The sequence below is a fragment of the Opisthocomus hoazin genome, chromosome 4 (assembly GCF_030867145.1).
Source record: "Opisthocomus hoazin isolate bOpiHoa1 chromosome 4, bOpiHoa1.hap1, whole genome shotgun sequence".
In the NCBI taxonomy this organism is placed as follows: Eukaryota; Metazoa; Chordata; class Aves; order Opisthocomiformes; family Opisthocomidae; genus Opisthocomus; species Opisthocomus hoazin.
The window spans coordinates 19,558,425-19,576,842 of record NC_134417.1 but is presented as its reverse complement, the minus strand read 5'-3'; the positions used below and the strand labels follow the sequence as shown (position 1 = coordinate 19,576,842).

Sequence of the window (18,418 nt, the reverse complement as noted above, 5' to 3'; positions counted from 1 at the left end):
TTGTTTTAGCCATCTGTGTGCTCTGTAGTGAATTCTTTGACTAACCCAGAATCCTGTTTATCTCAAGAAAGGCTCCAGGGTAGCTGTGCAAGGTGAGTGAACAGAAAACTACGTTTTCTAAAGATGACTCAGATCCAAATATGAGCTAGTGCTGGTCAAATCCATTTTCATTGCGAACATGGAAGGATGGTTCTTATGGGAGTCTGTTCTGGGTCCAATACTAATCAGTATTTCATTAAGCATTCAGATTAGGGAGTACTGGTTTATTATATTTGCAGATGATACCAAGATGTGAGGTACTGTGAAGGAGAAGAGCAGAATTCAGAATAATCTTGGTAAACTAGACAAATAGTCTGGGTGGTGTTAAAAAAATGATAAATTAAAAAAATATGAATTCCTTAATAATAAAATGCATGACTATTAGATAAAAAAATACTGATTTGGCCTGTAGGAAAAAAAGTTTTAAAAAATGTCATAGTAGGGCATACATTGACCAGTAGTCAACAGTGTAATAGCTATGGGGGGGAAACCAAGCATATCTTGCTATGGGTTAAACAAATGTAGGCAAGATAAGTGAAATGATTTTTCCACTCTCTGCAGGACAGATAAGGCCTCAGTGAAAGTACTGGCCCTGTTCGGTACTTGGCAATTTGGAAAGGAGATCGCCAACTGGTAAAAGTCCAGATGAGAGCAACAAAAACAATCACAGATTTTATGATCAAAACCTGAGTAAACTGGGGGTTCTGCGGGTTAAGAAAGGACTGTTTTCAGGTAATACAAAGCTAGTGCTCAGTATTGTTCTTCATATTTGGGCCAGGATAAGAAGCAAAAAATTGAACCTCTGTTGAAGAAGATCTAGGTTAGCGGTTCAGAAAAACTTAGTACTTTGGGGATGTTGAGCCTTTGTCACTGATGACCAGGATGGCTGGTACAGCAGGTCCTGCCTTACGCAGGAGTGTGGGGCTGGAAGAGCTGTGGCCATTTTATTTGCTAGAAAACTGTTGCTTAACTCACAACTGATATCAGTAGTATTGAAGTATTTGAATATGTTTTTGTGGAATGATCACAAAATGAACAGAATGAACAAAACAAAAGAAAATGCAGTTACTTAAAAAACATGAAATGCTATTGTTTTTCTTGCTATTGCTTGTCATCTAAAAACATGCTTGAGTACCGTATGCAGAGCTGTTGCCTCACATTTTAGCATGGGATTGTAGTACCTGCCATGAAATCTGTAAAGTATCAAGTGGCTAGTAAATTCATTATTCAAAAAGCTTTACTGTTAACTATAACCTCATATTAAATTTGAAGCCTTCATATCATTACTACAAGTAATCATGTCACTTGATCCATCATTATCATTGTGATGCTGCAAGTCCTACTTGTGAAAGAAGCGTGATTTGCGCAGTAGTGCAATAGCAATAATTACACCAACCAATAGAACTGCAAAAGACGACAGACACCTGAGCTGTTATTTCCATCGCCAGGCACTAAGTTTTTGACTGCATATGTTCTTTTAGCCTCTGACCAGGTAATAATATCTAGCATGTCACCAAGTGTTAGTTATGCAAGGCAAAAGAGTAGTTAGTTAATCTGTGTGAATTCTACAGAAATAATTACTATAAATACATGTTTCAATTTGGAAATACATTTACAGTGATTGTGTTTGGTTTCTGTCACATATTTTAGCAAACAGATTCATAAGCAGGCATGATAGCAAAAAACAAAAAAAAATGGAGAACACTTGCAGGAGTCACCAGTTTATAAGTGTGTATAGTCTCTGTTTTAGCAAGCAAGAAATAGAAGGAATAGTGTCAAATGTGAAACAGCTCGCTCTTTCAGTACTTCCAACGAATAACTTCCGTAACATTTACAGAGCAGGGATCAGCCTCCAGTGGCCTAGAACTGTTCCCACTCAAGTCACTGACAAGCCTGCTATTTATTTCAGCTGGACAATCTCACAGCTCTTTTAGCAATTAGGTTCATGTAATGAATTAATTACATAAAATTATAAGCAATTTGTAGACAAATACAAAGAAATTAAATTGACTGGATAAATTATATGCTGTGAACCACTCAGCTGTAATACTAATCTTTCGCTACTGTGCACCCTTAGAAATACCCCAAATAAAATGCACAGTTCAATAAATGGGACTTTTTCATTTAAAAATAAGAATAATAATTTTCATAGGATGATTTAATTGGTATGTGAATTATTTTATAAAGTTTTGGTGAATTTTATGAAGTTCGTAAATTCCAAAACGTCTCCTAGAAATATATCACAAAACACAACCACTAGCGCTCTCTCCCTTATTTTTCTGAGTCCAGCATTTTAATCTGCACTGGATCCTGTCCCTCCTGGCCATTTTTCAGCGAGCCAGTGAAATAATTTCTTATTATACCAGTGGCACAAATCCTAGGGTAAAAGCAGAAACACTGTCAGGTTGCCCACAGAGAGCTTAGTGCTCCAAAGCTAGAACTGATTTGTTTATAGCTATCTTGGATATCTTCTTGCTCATTCGAATTATGCACTGTTGACATACCCTCAGCCAGCCCCTACTGATATTAATAAAAGCATCAAAATCAATATGTATTTGACTAAGGACAGAGTAAAAAAATGTTTAAGACCTCTAGATTTGTTCCAGTAGGTGCTTCAACAGGGTGAGGCTTAACATCTTACAGGACTGGGCACCAGTATAGCAATAGCATCAGTGAAATACCTTTGCTGTGATCAAACATAGAGTACAAAAAGGAAGCTGGCAGAAGGCTAAAAACCAGACCTCACAGTCCATTAGAACCATTATCCACTAAAAATTTGTGCTTTCAGAAAAAGACAGGAGATTGGGAAACAGAAGTAAAAATAGGCGAGGAAATCACAAAATATGGGAGATTTATAGATTTACAGCTGCAGCAGGCCTAGATGGAGAAAGCGAGACAGCAGAAAAGGGATTAGGATTAGGATTGCTTATGCACTTATATAACATTTGTTCTAAATTTGATTACAGTACTCAGTAAAATGAGAACTCGGTATTCATCAGGCACAGAAGAAAACTTCACGTGTCAGCATCATCATTTACACTTGCAAAAATAATTAGGAATCATTTGTAAAATGCCTTAATTATGTTAATCAACCAATGTGTTGCTGTACTTTGAAGACATAAAGCATTGTAGGAACTTCAGACCGAGCAGCCATATGTTTCTTTGTCTCGTATGGCTGCAGGAACATCATCCGTCACGTTCACAGATATTTTTTTTTGGTCTGCAGAGACCGCAGACTTCCCTGCATGGTAGATTATTGCACCCTACTTCCACAATAGTAGGCCACAAATGGATTTGTATAAATAAATACATAAATACACACACACACTCAAATTTTGAGTATCCAGTTTCAGATTTACAAAGCTTGAGTTTAAGACGTGCTAAACACTTCCTGTGATTTTAGCCATTACTGCAGTTAGTTCTGAAGTTTGACTCTAAAACTGTAGATGGGTTTTTGTAACTCGGAGCCTGCGTGACTTTTCTTGAAGCTTAGCCAGAAGTGAAATGCAGAAGTGTTGTGGTATCAGTAGTACTATGATCTCTCATTAGACAATATGTGTACTCTTGTTATATGAAATACAACTCGTGCTAAAAATCATCTTTTAATTATGGTACTCCATCCTAAAAGCCAGTGAAGTTTCATTCCCCAGCAGTATATATAACCCCACTTTACCATGTTTACCCCAAAATAAAAAGGGGGAAAAAAACCCCAACCAAAACCTTTTTTGTGATTGTTATTCAAAACTGTTTGTGTACAGGTGCTTAAGGGACTGAAGATAATCATTCTGAGCTGAAGATAGGTCCCATAGCAAATATCAGCTGGAGATGTGATTAATTTACAATTTCTGAAGTCCCAAAAATGTCACTGTAAACACTGTACAGGACGGAAGAAGTGTTTTTGCCACCTTATTCTGTTTGAGAAATGCTTTTGCTAAGCCCTTTTTCTTTATAAAATGCATGTCTGTTAGAAAAAATTGCTTTTACAGCTGTACTAATGAACAGCCTAAACAGGATTGAGTAAGTGCAAGCTAGTGATTTTCTCTTGATCTGTGAGTCCTTCTCCTACTTGCTGAAATACCAGAAACCTGTGTTCATGGCCAACATTGGCAAAGCTCTTTGATTTTGTCCTTTACAGCCCAAGGTGGCTGTATCAGTTTTAGATGAGCCATTGAAATTTCCTTTACCTCTCCAAGGTGTCTGTCTTGCCCCTCCAAGCTGTCTCTGCCTTGTTTGCCAAGGCAGTTGTGTAACCCAGACACACTGGAGCCCCATAATTTGCCATGGAGGTGCCTGAGCGAGAGAGTAACTATTACTCTTAAAGACACCTGTACAAAGCAGGTGCAGAGTTAGCATTGCTGTCCACTAGTTTAATCTCTCATGCTCTTGAGAAAGGGACGAACTCACCGACAGTGAGTAATATCCTGTTACTTACCGTTGACGCACATGTTGAAATGGTGGGGAGTTGATGGAGAACACTGAATTAAGGCACTGCTAAACTGTTTTGCCTTTATCCTTAGAAATGCCAAGAGAAGGGAAGAGCCTTGAAGAGGAGCCTGCGTAATCACAGCTCATTGCTGCTGGAAGTGGTAAGACCCATAGGCACCCGTTAGGTTTTCAGTGTTCAAATTGGCTACAACCCAACCAACAGCGGAGCAAGGAACACCTTGAGGAATATCTGCTTTGTAATTTGAGTGTAGCATAGGGACATCTAAGCTAGCTCAAATACTAGAAAAGCTGAGCCCTGGAAACTTAAAAAAATATAAACATACCCTTAGTTAAGACAAGCTTACTTCATATCTAAATCCCACTGAGATTTAGTAACAAAGCTTTTTCCCGCTTATGTGACTTGTAAGGTGTGAACCAGAAGGTGCTCTCAGAAAACCTCTATCAAATTCAGCAGTTTGAACAGTCCTCCATGTCACAGGAAACAGAGGCTCAACCTCTACGTGAGGGTGTTTGAAATCCCACTTCCCGCTATCTGGAGAACATCCCATTTGGTAGATGTTACCCTATTTTGACACAGGCTGTCAAACCAAGAGAGAGTGTGTACAGCCACGAACAGAATTTCTCTGTTCCTTTCCCACAAAGATCTCAAACCGCTTTCTGCAGTAACATACCTAGGTGTGTGAGTGTTTGTATTACAGTCGTCACGGTAGTGACCTAGGAGACTCGTGTCATGAAACCTAGATACTAGTTCCTGTGTTTACACATTTTATTTTAAAAATTCAGTCTTTGATTACCCACTCAGTGGTCTTAACTGAGATGCTACAACGCAGCAAAAAACCCTTTCCTGTAGAATATATTATGAGATGAGTGTTTATTAAGAAATCCAAACATTGAGATGCATCCTTTTCTGCCTGGCAACTTTTTGCAAGGTCTAATCATGAGGTGATACATGAATGCGTCCAATAATCACTTAAACATATAAATTACAAAAGTAAATTGCTATAACAAGGTGAGTATAAGAATTAAATAGCTGGAAAAGTATATTTTTATAAATCACTAATTAAAGAGTCTGGAGAAAAAAGTCACATTTTACAAGGATATCCATATTTATAATACAGAATAGCAAAGTGATGTCACTGTCCAGGATACAATAGCAATTAACTTACTAATTTTAACACATTTCCTCATAAAACTGTGGTTTGCAAGATGATGAGTCCTCCAGCTTCCATCAAGACAAGGCCATTGTAGATGTTCCAAACATTATGAGCCTTAGGTTCAAAATTTAGCTCTTCCTTTAAAAAAAGAAGAAAGAAAAAATAAACCCACATAAACAACCAGAATTTTGTTCTTCACCCTGGGTATATTCAGCTTCATGAAGACAAGGGATGGCTTTTAAACATTTCCTGTTTTCTCTGATATTGGACTGCTTCCCTAGGGAAAAAACAGCAGATCTAGAGAAAGCCACAAGCCAAACGTTACGGCTTAAAGGCAACACAATTAAAAAACTAACAGTGAGGCTGAAAGGGAGGATGAACTACAGCGTTTCTCACAGCTTGCCGTCATCCTGGGACCTTGCAAACTGGGTAGCGCTGATGCTCAGCTCCCTGACTTGCATTTAGCAGGCCAGGCTATTCCACACAGCCAGGAAACCACGTAAGTGCAGAGTGTCTCTTTGTGGAATGTAATGCAGTGCAAAGCCCTCTGTGTGCGTGCAGGGGACCTGCCAGGCTTGACCTTCAGCGTGCTGCGTGGAGCCCCTCACCTGGCGCTCTGGGATCCGGCTCTGCCGAGCTTTGTGTGTTGGGAGCTCTGCACTGTGAACAAAGCTTTCAAGTGGAAAGAAAAAAATAATAACAGAAAGGTGAGGTTTTACATCAGGATCCACATTTTAGCAATTGAGAAAATGGGTAAGAAGAAGAAATAACAAAATAAAGCACCATTGTGTAGATCCAGTAAATGTCTTGGAAATGTCACCTTGTGCATCCTGTAATTTAATCTGATCTTATTTCTTGCAGGGCACAAAAAAGGAATAACAAACTACGCACAAAGTTTTCCTTTAAAAAGCTCAGTTCATTTTCTAACTCTCCAACTTCTTCCCTGAAGACTGGTTGCTCTAGGCAAGAATCCACATGTATGTTTAGAGGAAAGGCCTTGTGACTGAACATCAGCCACTGATTATCTATATATAATTGGTGCTTCAGCCAGTAATTGAATGCCTGTGGAATAAAGATGCCTTGAAGAAACCCTCTGTCTCTCAGGCAGCTCTTTCTCTCTATGGATTGGAACAAAACGGTCATTTTTATAGTTAGTGTACGTTTTTAATTAGCACCATAGTTAGCTAAGTAAATAATGCATAGATTAAAATAGTCATTTAAAGAAATGACAAAATAATTAAAAACAAAATAATGAGCGAGAGGAATTCTCCACCAGGAAAACGGTGAACTGTAAGCACCTATTACTAGTCCTTTGCTGCACAAACCTACACCCCTGCTCCACTCCTCTTCGGCTTTGGTGTTTTTCTGTTTGGCCCCAAAGGGCACTGGTGCTCACGAGCAGCAACACAACACCTGGGCTGCTTCTCCGCAGAGTGCACTGGGCCCCTTTGCTGCCGCGCGCCTCGCCGGCACTGCGGCAGCAACCTGGGACGTGGCTGGCGCGCCCAGGGATGGGGTAGGGGAAAACATTCAGCTACCAAGCTGAGAAGTTTTCAAAGGCAGGAAGGCTGGAGGCAGCTCACCCTCTGGCATCAGTGCCGCGCTTCCATCTCATCTCATCTCGTCTCATCATCTACTAGATGTGGCCATTCAGCCACACAGCATGCCAGCGCTGCACCAGCTCCTCCTGAAGAACGGTCCTAGAACTCCACTCAATAACAATTGAAATGCATGAACGTCTCGCTCAAGAACCCGCCCAGGGAGTAACACCAGCAGCCCCAGCATCAACTTGATGCTTGCATGTTCCAGCAACGATTCTGTGGTTACTGATGTTTAATTTTCTAAACCTAAAAGTAGTGCCATTGATTACACAAGATTTACTCATGCACATGTAATTAAAAGCTTGCTGGACCTAACATTTAATGTGTGCTTTTATGTTTGTGTATGTGTTTTTATATCAGACCACATTTGTGGCCTCATCTTGCTAAACAAACATCTGAAATCATTGCTTTCCTACATACGTAACTGGAAAGCTTGGAGTCTCATCAAGAAAGCCTAGGTGATGGGTTCAACAGAATCTTCATACCAGAGGGCGACTTTTTTCTTCAGCAGTTGCTTTTTTTTCCTGTATAAGCCAGCTGTGCAAAGTCAGGTGAGGCTTCAGGGCAAGATTTTAAAATGGGATCTCTGATATGGGAATCTTAATTCTCAATACATTGACCTTTGATTTCAGAAGTTCTGGTGTGTTATTTGCTAATCAATATCTGGCTTGGCTGCTCTTCTTCAAGTTTTCTCTTCTGGAAACTATTTACCTTTCAAGGGTGAGATGAAACTTCATAAATGTCTAGTGTGGGCTTTTGAACAATTTCAAAGGTGCAAAGTTTTACTAGCCCGAATGCTAGGCAAGGGTATTATTCTGGTGGAATTTTGCTGTATATTGGAACAGGAATGCGGTCAGAGCCTTCTGCTGCACACAGCAAAATAACTTCATGCTATCAATATACTTTCATCCACTAAAATCTCTACTTTGCTGAAGAGGAAAATACAAACTGCAGGGTTCAAATCACTTGTAAATTGCTTCCAAGTTTTGTCTGGTGAAACAGTATCGTTACAGCAAGACACACAGGAGCTTTATGTAACACAACAGCAAGCCATGGAGATGGAGGCTTGCAGCAAGTGCAGCTTGTACTTGAATTTGGTAAGGACACAGTGACAAATACATTCGCACTTCAAAGATGTGGCATACGATTTTTGGCCTGTAGTGGCCAGGACCCTGTTCCGTGTCTGATGATAAAGGAGGAGCACAAGAATATTGAGCTTATCAGCTAAGATTCTGGCTCAGGGCCACTCTCTGGGCAATGTGCCATAGCTATGAAATCACTCTGTTATTTCAGACTTCACATGAGATGAATAGGGTAGTGCAAGCTGTTTGAAACTCAGATTCGATGTATTTAAATGTTTTGAAATAATGTCTATCATTTAATACAGAGTTTTGCTAACATTAGCTTTCCTAAGTGCCTGATACAAATGTCTTGTTCCCCACTGTTTTAGGGTTATTTTGATAATTAAATGCAGACGCTTAAACCATCAGCATTCACCACAAGATTCAGTTGTTTAGTCATTGTCTCATCTATCTTCAATCCTGAATCATGTTCCAAATTTCTGACTGAACTCTAAAAACTACATTTGCTCTATGGCAGATACAATTCTCATTTGTTCCTATGTATCATAATTACTTGGGAACAAATGGGAATGGCAGGAGCAGTACTCAAAGCTGTCATTGGCTTCACTGACAACAGTATTTGGTCACAAATACCCAGGTCTTTACCGCTTAAAATAATCTCCTTTAGTCCTTAGCCACACAGGCTCAGAAGCCGCAGACTTGAACCAGTGTGCGTGTTTGAAGCTGAACACGCCTCCAGTGCCCGAAGCAGTGGCGGTTTTCAGAGCAAAATGCAACATTTTGCAGGGATCGCCGCCTGACAGCGGCATGTTGCCACATCCCATCTTAACCAAGCAGCAGCTTCCTACAGCGCCGTCAGCCAGAAGGGAAGGGTGCCAGACCCGCCCTGCACGCGTGCCTGGCGTCGGTCTACTGACGCACCCCGCGCTTGCCTGTGAAATTTAAACCAGTGGTTATGGGGACCTCTTCTCAAAAGTCTTTATATTCAGCACGTTTTGCATTTTTTTTACAAGAAAACAAGGTAAAAATAACGAAGCTGCGAAGTAGCTTCACTTCACTAGAGAAGGGGGTCTCGAGACGCCGAGGCCCGGGCCCAGGGGCCCAGAGACCCGACAGGCCGCGGCTGGGGCTCCTCTGCGGGGAGGACCCCCCCGCCCCAGGCCCCGCGGGCGACTGGCCGGACCCCGGTCACTCGGACACACCGATGGCCCCTGCCCCCCAGCAGCGGCCGCTCGGGGCCGTGAAGGCACCAGAGCCGGCCCCTCGCCCCCGCAGCCGAGGCCCTGGGCGCACCGAACGCTTCGCCGCCCCCTCCCCGTCCCCTCATCCCTCCCTCCCTCCCTCCGTCCCGCCGCACCCCGCCCTCAGACGTCACTTCCCGGGGCGGGCGGCAGCGGGGCGAGCCGCACGGGCCCTGTGATGGCGCCGTCGGGGCGCGGGCAGCCGCGGCGGCGGGGAGCTCCTAACTCGGCGTCGGGCCCCCGCGCCATGGGGAGGACCCGCAGCGGGCGGCGGGCCTGAGGCGGCGGCGGCGACAGGCGCTGAGTGCGCGGCACTGCCGAGGGGGCCCCGCCGCGGGGGCCGCGACCCGCGCCGCCGGGGATGCTGCGGTGGGTCCGGCAGCAGCTGGTAGGTGCCTGCGGGGCCGGGAGGGAGCGGCGCCGGGCCCCGGCCGGGGGCTGCCCGTGTGCGCCCCGCGCACCCCCTCGCCTCGGCCCGGCCCTAGGGCGCGGCCCCGTCCCGACGCCTCTGCCCGGGCTGCTGCCGCCGCGGTGTCCCCGGGGGAAGCGAGGGGGAGTAGGGCCGGGAGGGGCGAAGGCTGGGGAGACCTGCAGGCTTCGCTTGGGTCATCGTTGCCTCTCTTTAAAATTTCTTTTTTGAGACGTACCGAAGGGTTTGGGGCTGTTTCGAGTTCCTTTGCTTGAGACCGCGTTGCCACGGATGAAAGCGCGGTGGCCGCTGTGGGGAGGGCTCCCCGAACTTCTCCTCACGGCGGAGTGACGGCGCCGTTTTCCTGCGGACCGGCGGCTCGGGGCTCGGCTGGGCTCTCCCCCTCTCGCCTGCCCGTTGCGAAATCCCCCCGGGCTGCTGTCGCTCGGTGGGCGCTGGGCTCGGCCGCCCCGCTGCACCCCGGAGCCCCGCCGCCCGCGTCAGGGCCTGGCGAGTGAGGAGAAGTGGGAGGAAAACACCCGTGAAATGCTCTCGGCGGGAGAAACCACTTGAGAAAGGCTGTGCCGAGAGGGCATCTTGCTCTCGCCAGGCGTTGCGACGCTGGCTGCGCTGGTAACGTCTGCGGCACGGCAGCGGGGAAGCTCGTGGAGTTGGGCTGGTTTGGTTGGAAGTGTTGGCCGGCCTCCGGTCCCTTCCAGCAGTATTTTTCTCGCGTTTTCTCAAAGGGAAAAATTCCTTTGAAATTATGTGTTTACAAACTTTCCATTCATTGGAGTTCCAATTTTCGTTCCATTTTTCATTCAAGGAGTTACCTTGAGGGACAGGTGTTGCCCAGGTAGGTTAGAAGAACCTACATTACTTAGGTTTTTAGATTTCAGTGGTTCAAGCTTCTATCTCACAAATGATTTGTTCGATTTGTTACATCACTTCAAAAAAAAAAAAAAAGATTCTTTTTTCTTCCTCTTCTTTCCCTACCTCCTTTTCCACAGCCCATAGATGTTCCCAGATCTGTCTCTGAAGCATGGAGCTTGTGGTGGTGGTCTCAGTGCCAGCCTGACAGTGCTCACTAGTTTGGTCTGACACCAACAGTTACTGACCTGGAAATTAATTATTCTGAGCCCTGACTGCACTTTTCTCTTCTGTTACAGTTGTACACATGTTTTTTAGAACAAAGCCTGTTTGGCGTAGCATAGCTACTGTTTTTTCCCCTTGAAGGTGGCGTGAGGTTTGTGTGTGTGGTTTCTAAAGCGGCAGTATGTTGTCTTCTGTGGAGTTTAGATTAGGATGGTATCAGTGCTAGGAGTTCACGTATCAATCATGGTTGTTTTTCTCCCTGTGAGTACACTGACCAGCTTTCCAGAAATATGTTTGACTTTAATAGAAAGTGAAAACTCAGTGTAACAAGATGAACAAGAAACCTAGCACTGAGCAGTTTTTGTTCTTCTAAAGGAAACTGTCTGATGGGAAAACAGCTGTTTAAAACTTGCACTAGTTTTGACAGGAAAGAATCAGGATAATAGAAGAATGGGATAATAAAAAGTCAAGATGCTTGAAGAGACATTTAAATATGGTACTAAGGAAAAGTTACTGCAACGATACATGTTTTGTGTTTGCTTTTTTATAAACCTCACTGTTTGACCTTAATGGTTGGTGTTTCACGGCTCATAAAGATGAAAAATGGCCTAAGACAGGTATTGCGCTGTGTCTTTCTTCAGAGAGACACTCCGACGACTCATTGCTGGGTGTAATCGTTGGTTTAACATAGATCCCACCATACTTTCGCTTCTTCATATGTCCGTGATGTTTAGGTTTCTGAAAGAATGTCAGAGGGCTGAGAACCTGGAGAAAGATGCTGAGAAGACAGAGTGAGTGGAAAGAGTGGCGTGGCAGAATATTTGCATCAAAGGATGACAGAATCTGTCTAATTTGTTACTGACAGGAGAAGAGAAGAATGTGTGGGTTTGGATGCCTTTAGAGCGTGTATTTGTACCTGTGCTTGATGTTGCAATAGGTTTTGAAAAAAATGTTCTCTTCCATCCAGGAGGGTTGGAACCAGGCAAGTGCGTGGGCATGATTTAAGTGGAATGTCGTAGTACAAAAGAAAAACGTTGGTGTGGAGAAATGTCAGGAAGTAGTAAGGGACTGGGGAAGGGGGGAGGGACTGGTACTTTGCTCAAGGTGCTTTTAGGTAGTTATGAAGTACTCTCTGTATGAAACCAATGAATGTTTTGCAACTTCTTGTTTGTTTAGGATAGTATTTCATATACCGATAAATGAGCTTGTCCTGAGCATATATGGTGTTCTCAAGAGTTGTGAAAGGGGCAGGGAAAATGAAGCAGGTGGTCTTAGACGTAAGTAATGAGAGGACCTGGTATGGAATTCAAATTATTTCAGCTAAGTTCTTTAGGTGGTGACTTTGCTGTGCTTTAGTCTGGGAAGATCTATGCATACCTGTATAGCTACATAAAGGGATGACGAGTCCTCTGAGAACAGGAGATGTGCTGAGAATGTAAGACTTTCTTTGTCTTTGTGATGGTCTTACAAGTCCAAAACAGTTTTCGAACTGAGGTGTAACTTATCTTTTCAGTGATTTGTTGTAGAACAGAAATTGGTGACAGTTATACTGTTGCTCAGTCTTCAGTGCCGATGTGGGACTCTTACAAACGGTCTGGTTTGGTATCGTGTCCTTCAGTTTGCTTTGCTTGCTCAGAAACAATTAACACCACCCTATGCTTTATCAGTTTTTCTTCATCTAATGCTGTCCCGTACTATATAAACTGGATAGTAAGTCATTACCAGTGTGCAACTTTATAGTTTATGTTATTATAATATCATGTAGTTAATAGTTGGAAGTACTTATGTTTTAGTAATAAAAAAATGTAGAGGCAAATGAATTCATTGCTTTGAGTAGAATGTCCCGATGAATTTCAAAGACAAGCTTTGAGCAGGAAAGATGCCCGAGTTCCAGCTCTGCTGCCTTGAGATCTTGGAAGGACGGCAGGCGTGTGGATTTGCTGGGGGTTGCATAACACCACAGGCACAGCCAGCTCTGCTTGAAAAAATCAGCCGGGTAAACAGCAGTTGATAGGAAGCATCATTAATATTCAGGAACAGTACCATATGTTTTATTTGCGTTTCCAGATACAATGGGTTGGACTACGTAGCTAATCTGTGTACAGCGGAGTGCTACTGTGGCTTTCATGGTCACGTTTGAGCAGTAGCTGCACAAAATGAGTACAAAGTGGCATGTGTAATGCTCAGTGACTTTCTGTATCACTTCTAGTTTGATAGATTTAGGAGGGTGTTTGGACTGTGCTAGTGTTCTGATGGTGCCTGGAGTGTAGGAGCTGTTGGAGTGATATGAACAGAAAGTAATGATGACTTCAGTTGTCTGGCAAGGAGGGTCTCCAAAAGTGTGACGGGATACCCCTGTGTGTGATCTTAGCAGCATAATTTGGAACTACCAGTCCTGTCAATTGAAGAAGCATCTCTGGGTTTCGCTTCTAGTTGCTCTTATGTGGAGTTTGAGCCTTCTGATCTCTCACCGAACAGTTCAATGAAGTGCAAAAGATACTGCATGGAGAAAACCGAAGAACTTCCTGCCTGGTCTCGCTTTTATAAATGACAGTTCAAGAGAAGCACAGTTATGCTGTATTTGGCAGAGTATCTTCCTACAATTTAAGAACCTGAATGCTGTTGTGCACGGACAACAGCTTTTAGACTATGCAGAGCAAGGGAGTTGGGTGAATGCAGCTTTGATATTTAACTGGAAGTCAAAGACAAAATGTATAGATGAATTCCTTTGGATCGATGTCTTTTAACTGGAAAACCTAGTTACCAGACTTTCATTTCATGATTATAGGAAGGTTCAGATTGGGAGGGACGACAGGAGTTCACAAGGAATGTTTTTGACTGTTTTGGTGTTGGTTGTCCCTGTCACACCCCGCCCCCAGGACAGTATCTGTGGGAGTGTTCTTGTTCATCCTTTGGATGCGAGGTAATGAAAAGTTTCTTGTACTAAGAAGGGAAAAGTCCATGAATAGCTTAGCACTAGAGGACTGTATGTTTGGGATGTTCTTCATTTTTCTTCCAGGCATTCGTATCTGTTAAGGTGTTCTGAGACGACAGATGGTATTCTGTGATACTGTGGAGTCACTGGCATTCTGAACAAGGTGGACAGCATTAGATCTTCTTGTTTGCACTGACATGTGCATATTATTTTCACTTAATCATTTTATAGAATTGAACCAATCCAGTTGCTTCTTTTTCCCCCCCCAAAGAATGCCCTGTATTTTTTGAATGCTGAAAGTACTTTGAACTAATCCAGTGACTGAGAATCCTGGCTTCAGAAATCACATTGCTTTTCTGGAGTACAATTTCTTCCTCCTCTTACTTGTCATTGAAGCCTGTTCTCCTTTTTGGCTAAAATTATGTGAGTGTTTGTTATTGTATATTAGAAAAATAAATGCATATTTGCTCAAAAGATTCCTCTGGTTCAGACTGCCCAGCTAATACCTTCAGTGTTGTCACTGAAGGGTCGGTGAGATGCATGCTGGAACAGCCTAAAGGTTGCGTTGCTTTGGGTAGAGTAGTTTGAGAACTGGGGGTTAACGGCTCCCCTCGTGTAACTTCACACTGGATAAAATGCAGCCCTGTTTTTTTGCTGTTCTGTGATCTGCTGAACTAGTCCTCCTATTGTGTTTGGATCTTTTAACCTTATTTTCTTTTTATATTCTGCGACTGCTGAAGGCTAATATGTTTGCAGCACAGTGTGTTCCAAAGCGTGCAGAACCTGGCCCTGTCTTCAGCCAGCTGTCTGTTCCAAACGGAAACATCTGTTGTGTCCTGTGTATAGTTTTAAAATCTTACCTCTAAAAATTAAACTCTAAATCTAAAGATTGCCTACTAGAACCTACTCAAACCAGTCTTGATGCTGTTTCTTTCAAAGACCACTGTAAAATCAGGGTTGTGTGAGGTGCTGCCTTGCTGTGAGGCTGGATGTTGACCTGTATCTTGTCCCAGGCTTTTTTTTTTTCTTGCCATAAGCCTTTTAAGCAGCAAATTTTTATAGTGCCAAAGTTCCACTTTTTGCACAATAATATGACCATTTCATTGACTGTATGATTTTCCTGCACTAACAGGGTCCTGCCCCCTTAATAGCTAACGTTGATTTATGTTTTATGTGAATGAAATAAAAGTTTTATTTTATTATTTTATTATTATTATAAAGTTGTTTTGAGTGGGTTGGCTGAATTCATTAAAACTTGGTTGCTTTCTTCTGCGGTGGAGAGATAGGAGTTACAAGGGAAAAATAACATATTGGGTTTAAATTTCATTAAAAGCATGGTGACTTGTGCCTTTCACTAGTGATCTGCCATCTGTTTTTCTTTATTGTGTTGTGGTTGGTAGTTATGACTGCTTCTGTAACTATTTTGGTGGGAAAAAGATACCTACAGTATACCTCTAAAAAAATCCTTTAATTTCTAGCGTGAAATCTGTTTGTCAGCCAGATGATAAGAACTGCAGCAAAACAGATCTGACAAAGTGTCTCTGTAAACGCAAGGTCGTATCTTCCAGCAAAACACAGGTGACATATTTGCAGCTAGACTTTTTTTTTAATACAAACCTCTTTTCAAATCCTGTTGGAAAAAGAACCACTTGGCAATAGTACAGACCATGGTAGAAAAGAGAGACAGTAGGACTGACAGCTACACTGTGATTTAAAAAACAAACCCCTGCAATTTCTTGGCCTCCCACATGCTGTGACTTAAGAGGATTTTTTTTTCCTGTTTACTTTGAGTAAAAATAAGCATGGGAAAGGAGAAATTTCCTGTAAATGGGAAGGAGAGATAATGATGCAGACAAAAGGCGAGCTGTTTGTTTTCATCCTGAAGTATTTTACCGGGGAAAGAAGTTTTGTATAGTTTATACCAAAAAGTGTATTTTGTTATATGTTGTTACATTTTGTTACGCGTTTTGCTATCCCCTTTGCACATTTTTATGCTGGTTTTATGGGTGGCTGTGCGAATTTTGGCAGATACTTACATACCTGTCTGGAAAAAGACTTGCAACAAAATAGAAAGGGAGCTTAAGATGTAGCAAGCTTTAGAGATAAACTAGTTTGCAGACATGTCTGAAAGCAGGACATTAGACTGATATTTAGATTGTAAATTGTGTTTGAAATGGAATTAAAACTTAATGTGGTATTCTATGAGTGGGGTAGACTCAGAACTGTAATGTTAAGTTTTACAGAGCAGTCTTTATCAAAGCATGTTAAAAGGAAGAGCTAGACAGTTCTAGCTATGAACCAGATTCTCTTCCCATTAAATTTGTTGAGCAATAACCGTCAGAGCAGTTGTCAGTATAATTTTGGCACACGTTTTGAACAAGCCTTAAGATTTATTATCTAGGGGCAGTTTTGGGGGAAGAATTCTCTGAAGGTTTTTCGTACTGAAGGAATACATGAATTAGATTTGTAGTGCAGGAGCTGATCGGCCCATGTAGCTATTGACTGCTAGAACCAAGCTAAATATTGAAATAAATAAATATTGATTTTCAATATTCATATGGGAATAGTGGTCATATGAGTAGCCTGGAACAGGAGCCCTTCATGCTTGTGTAAAATAGTTTTATAAATGACTATTCAGAGCAGTGGGTAAACAGCATTTCGTTTTATAATGATTCACATAGGAATGTATGATTCTTCTGTATTTGTCCTGTCATGGACTCAACAAATGTAGCTAGCAATTTCACCATATACAAAAACACAAAATTGGAACTGCTTTCTAACCTGAAATGAAAACAAAGTTCAGAGCCTGTCACACGTTTGAATGCTTTATTTAATATTGAAAATCAAAGAAAAATATTTCTGCTGTGAAATGACTCAAATGAAGCCAGGGACTGTGCAGGCAGATAGATTTAAAAAAATTTTTTTTTTTTTTGAGATACTATGGTTGTTCAAGGTATATGAAGGATTTGTGTGTTGAATGTTTCATTTACTGTACTGGTTCTGTATTTTCTAGTGTGACTTTGCTTAGTAACTGCTATTTCTGTGTGATTGATTATTGCAGAATTATAGCAGTTTCCATGTTCAAAGTACTTTATATATTTTGAAAAGTGGCTATTGGTTTTTGATATCTCAATTCTTATTTTATTAAATATGATGCCGTATAGTTGCCTTCTGATATAGTATATAAAGTCACCCTTCAACTTTTGAAGATGTTGCCTACCCTCCGTTTGTACGTGTCTGACAGGGAGGTGATACTGCTGATAAGCATAACTCATTGCTGGAGCCCACAGAAGAAAACTTTTAGTTCTGAAATGAAACCGTGTAGTTGGAACTTCAGACATCTTCATTCCCACTTCTTTAGAGCGATGGGCTGCTTTGGGAATCACAGCAAAAGACCAGATGTTTTGGACTACAGACACTGTCAAGCCTCAATTTCTCTTAGACCTCTTCAACTTCGAGCACTGAATGGCCTTGCAAAGTAATTTGGGAGCCACTAGCCATTTTTCTGAGGCTGAGGTTTGCTTCTTAGTATCTGAATGTTAACTAAGTTGCTTGCTTTATTAGAGTTGAATACACATTTATTGTAAAGTCTGTTTTCTGTCAAAAAGCTTCTGAGCAAAAGTGTCACTGGATCTGTTCATTATTGATAATTTTCATAATCTCCGTGTCTGAGCATGAAAGGGAGCATCCTAAAATAAAGCAACGAATGAGGAATGCATTATAGGCGTTTGGTTAGTTAAATGCATTGATTTTATTGGTGTTACAGGACCAGTATGTTTGGAATCACTCGCCTGAATGGAGAAGGTGGCACAGGGAACTAGTGTTAGCAGCGAATGAGGCCAGTTTAGCTTGATTGTTATTTTCGAGGGTAAAGAAGGAGAAAATAGATGGATTTTAAAATTTTAATAAGGATTTTTCCAAGTTATTTTTGTGAGCATTTTGACGAAAGAAGGTAAATTAAGAACAACTTGAGCTGTGTGTAACCAGGACTGTTCCACGCACCAGTATGACTGCTCTAAATACAGCACTAGGCCTTTTTTTAGCTTTGTGAAAGGAAGGGTTATTGCTTCATATTTTCTCGGGCCTTGTTTCCTAGAGTGTTTGGTTCACAAAATAGTGTAGTCTGGTTAGAGGTCTTTGAAGAGGTTACGTGATTCGTTAAGAGATCTTTTAAACAACTGTAGATACAGTAAGCAGGAAGAGGAAGTTGCATGAATAGTGCATGACTTCGAACACTGTTTTATTTCTTTATTGCAGTGGTATTTAAAAGAGGAGGAACAAATTGCACAGCACTATATAAAACTCAGGGTGCTTCAGCTGATTCACTACTTTAGTTGTTAGAGCAGTGTTTAAAACAGATGTGAGAGGCTGTTTCTTCCTTCACGCTAACCTTTGGTACAACAAATTAAGTTTGAC

General features: G+C 42.0%; 1 protein-coding gene and 1 long non-coding RNA gene across 12 annotated transcripts in view; both read left to right on the top strand.

Moving 5' to 3' along the window:
* Nucleotides 1-7,521, top strand: part of LOC142361024 (uncharacterized) — a 93,380-nt gene extending 85,859 nt beyond the window's left edge. For both annotated transcript variants that reach the window (XR_012763565.1, XR_012763564.1), the window contains 2 exons: nucleotides 4,557-4,625; nucleotides 6,501-7,521. This is a non-coding gene — a long non-coding RNA (uncharacterized LOC142361024). The remainder of the gene's footprint in view (nucleotides 1-4,556; nucleotides 4,626-6,500) is intronic.
* A 2,219-nt stretch (nucleotides 7,522-9,740) lies between these two features.
* ATP11B (ATPase phospholipid transporting 11B (putative)) overlaps nucleotides 9,741-18,418 on the top strand; it is a 70,273-nt gene continuing 61,595 nt past the window's right edge. For 6 of the 10 annotated variants that reach the window (XM_075418258.1, XM_075418264.1, XM_075418262.1 and 3 more), the window contains exon 1: nucleotides 9,742-9,951. In XM_075418258.1, the coding sequence (XP_075274373.1) occupies nucleotides 9,925-9,951 (27 nt within the window). In that variant the 5' untranslated portion in view covers nucleotides 9,742-9,924. Of the gene's footprint in view, nucleotides 9,952-18,418 lie in introns of all 10 variants that reach the window. The other 4 variants (XM_075418259.1, XM_075418260.1, XM_075418261.1 and 1 more) reach the window with 2 other exon arrangements.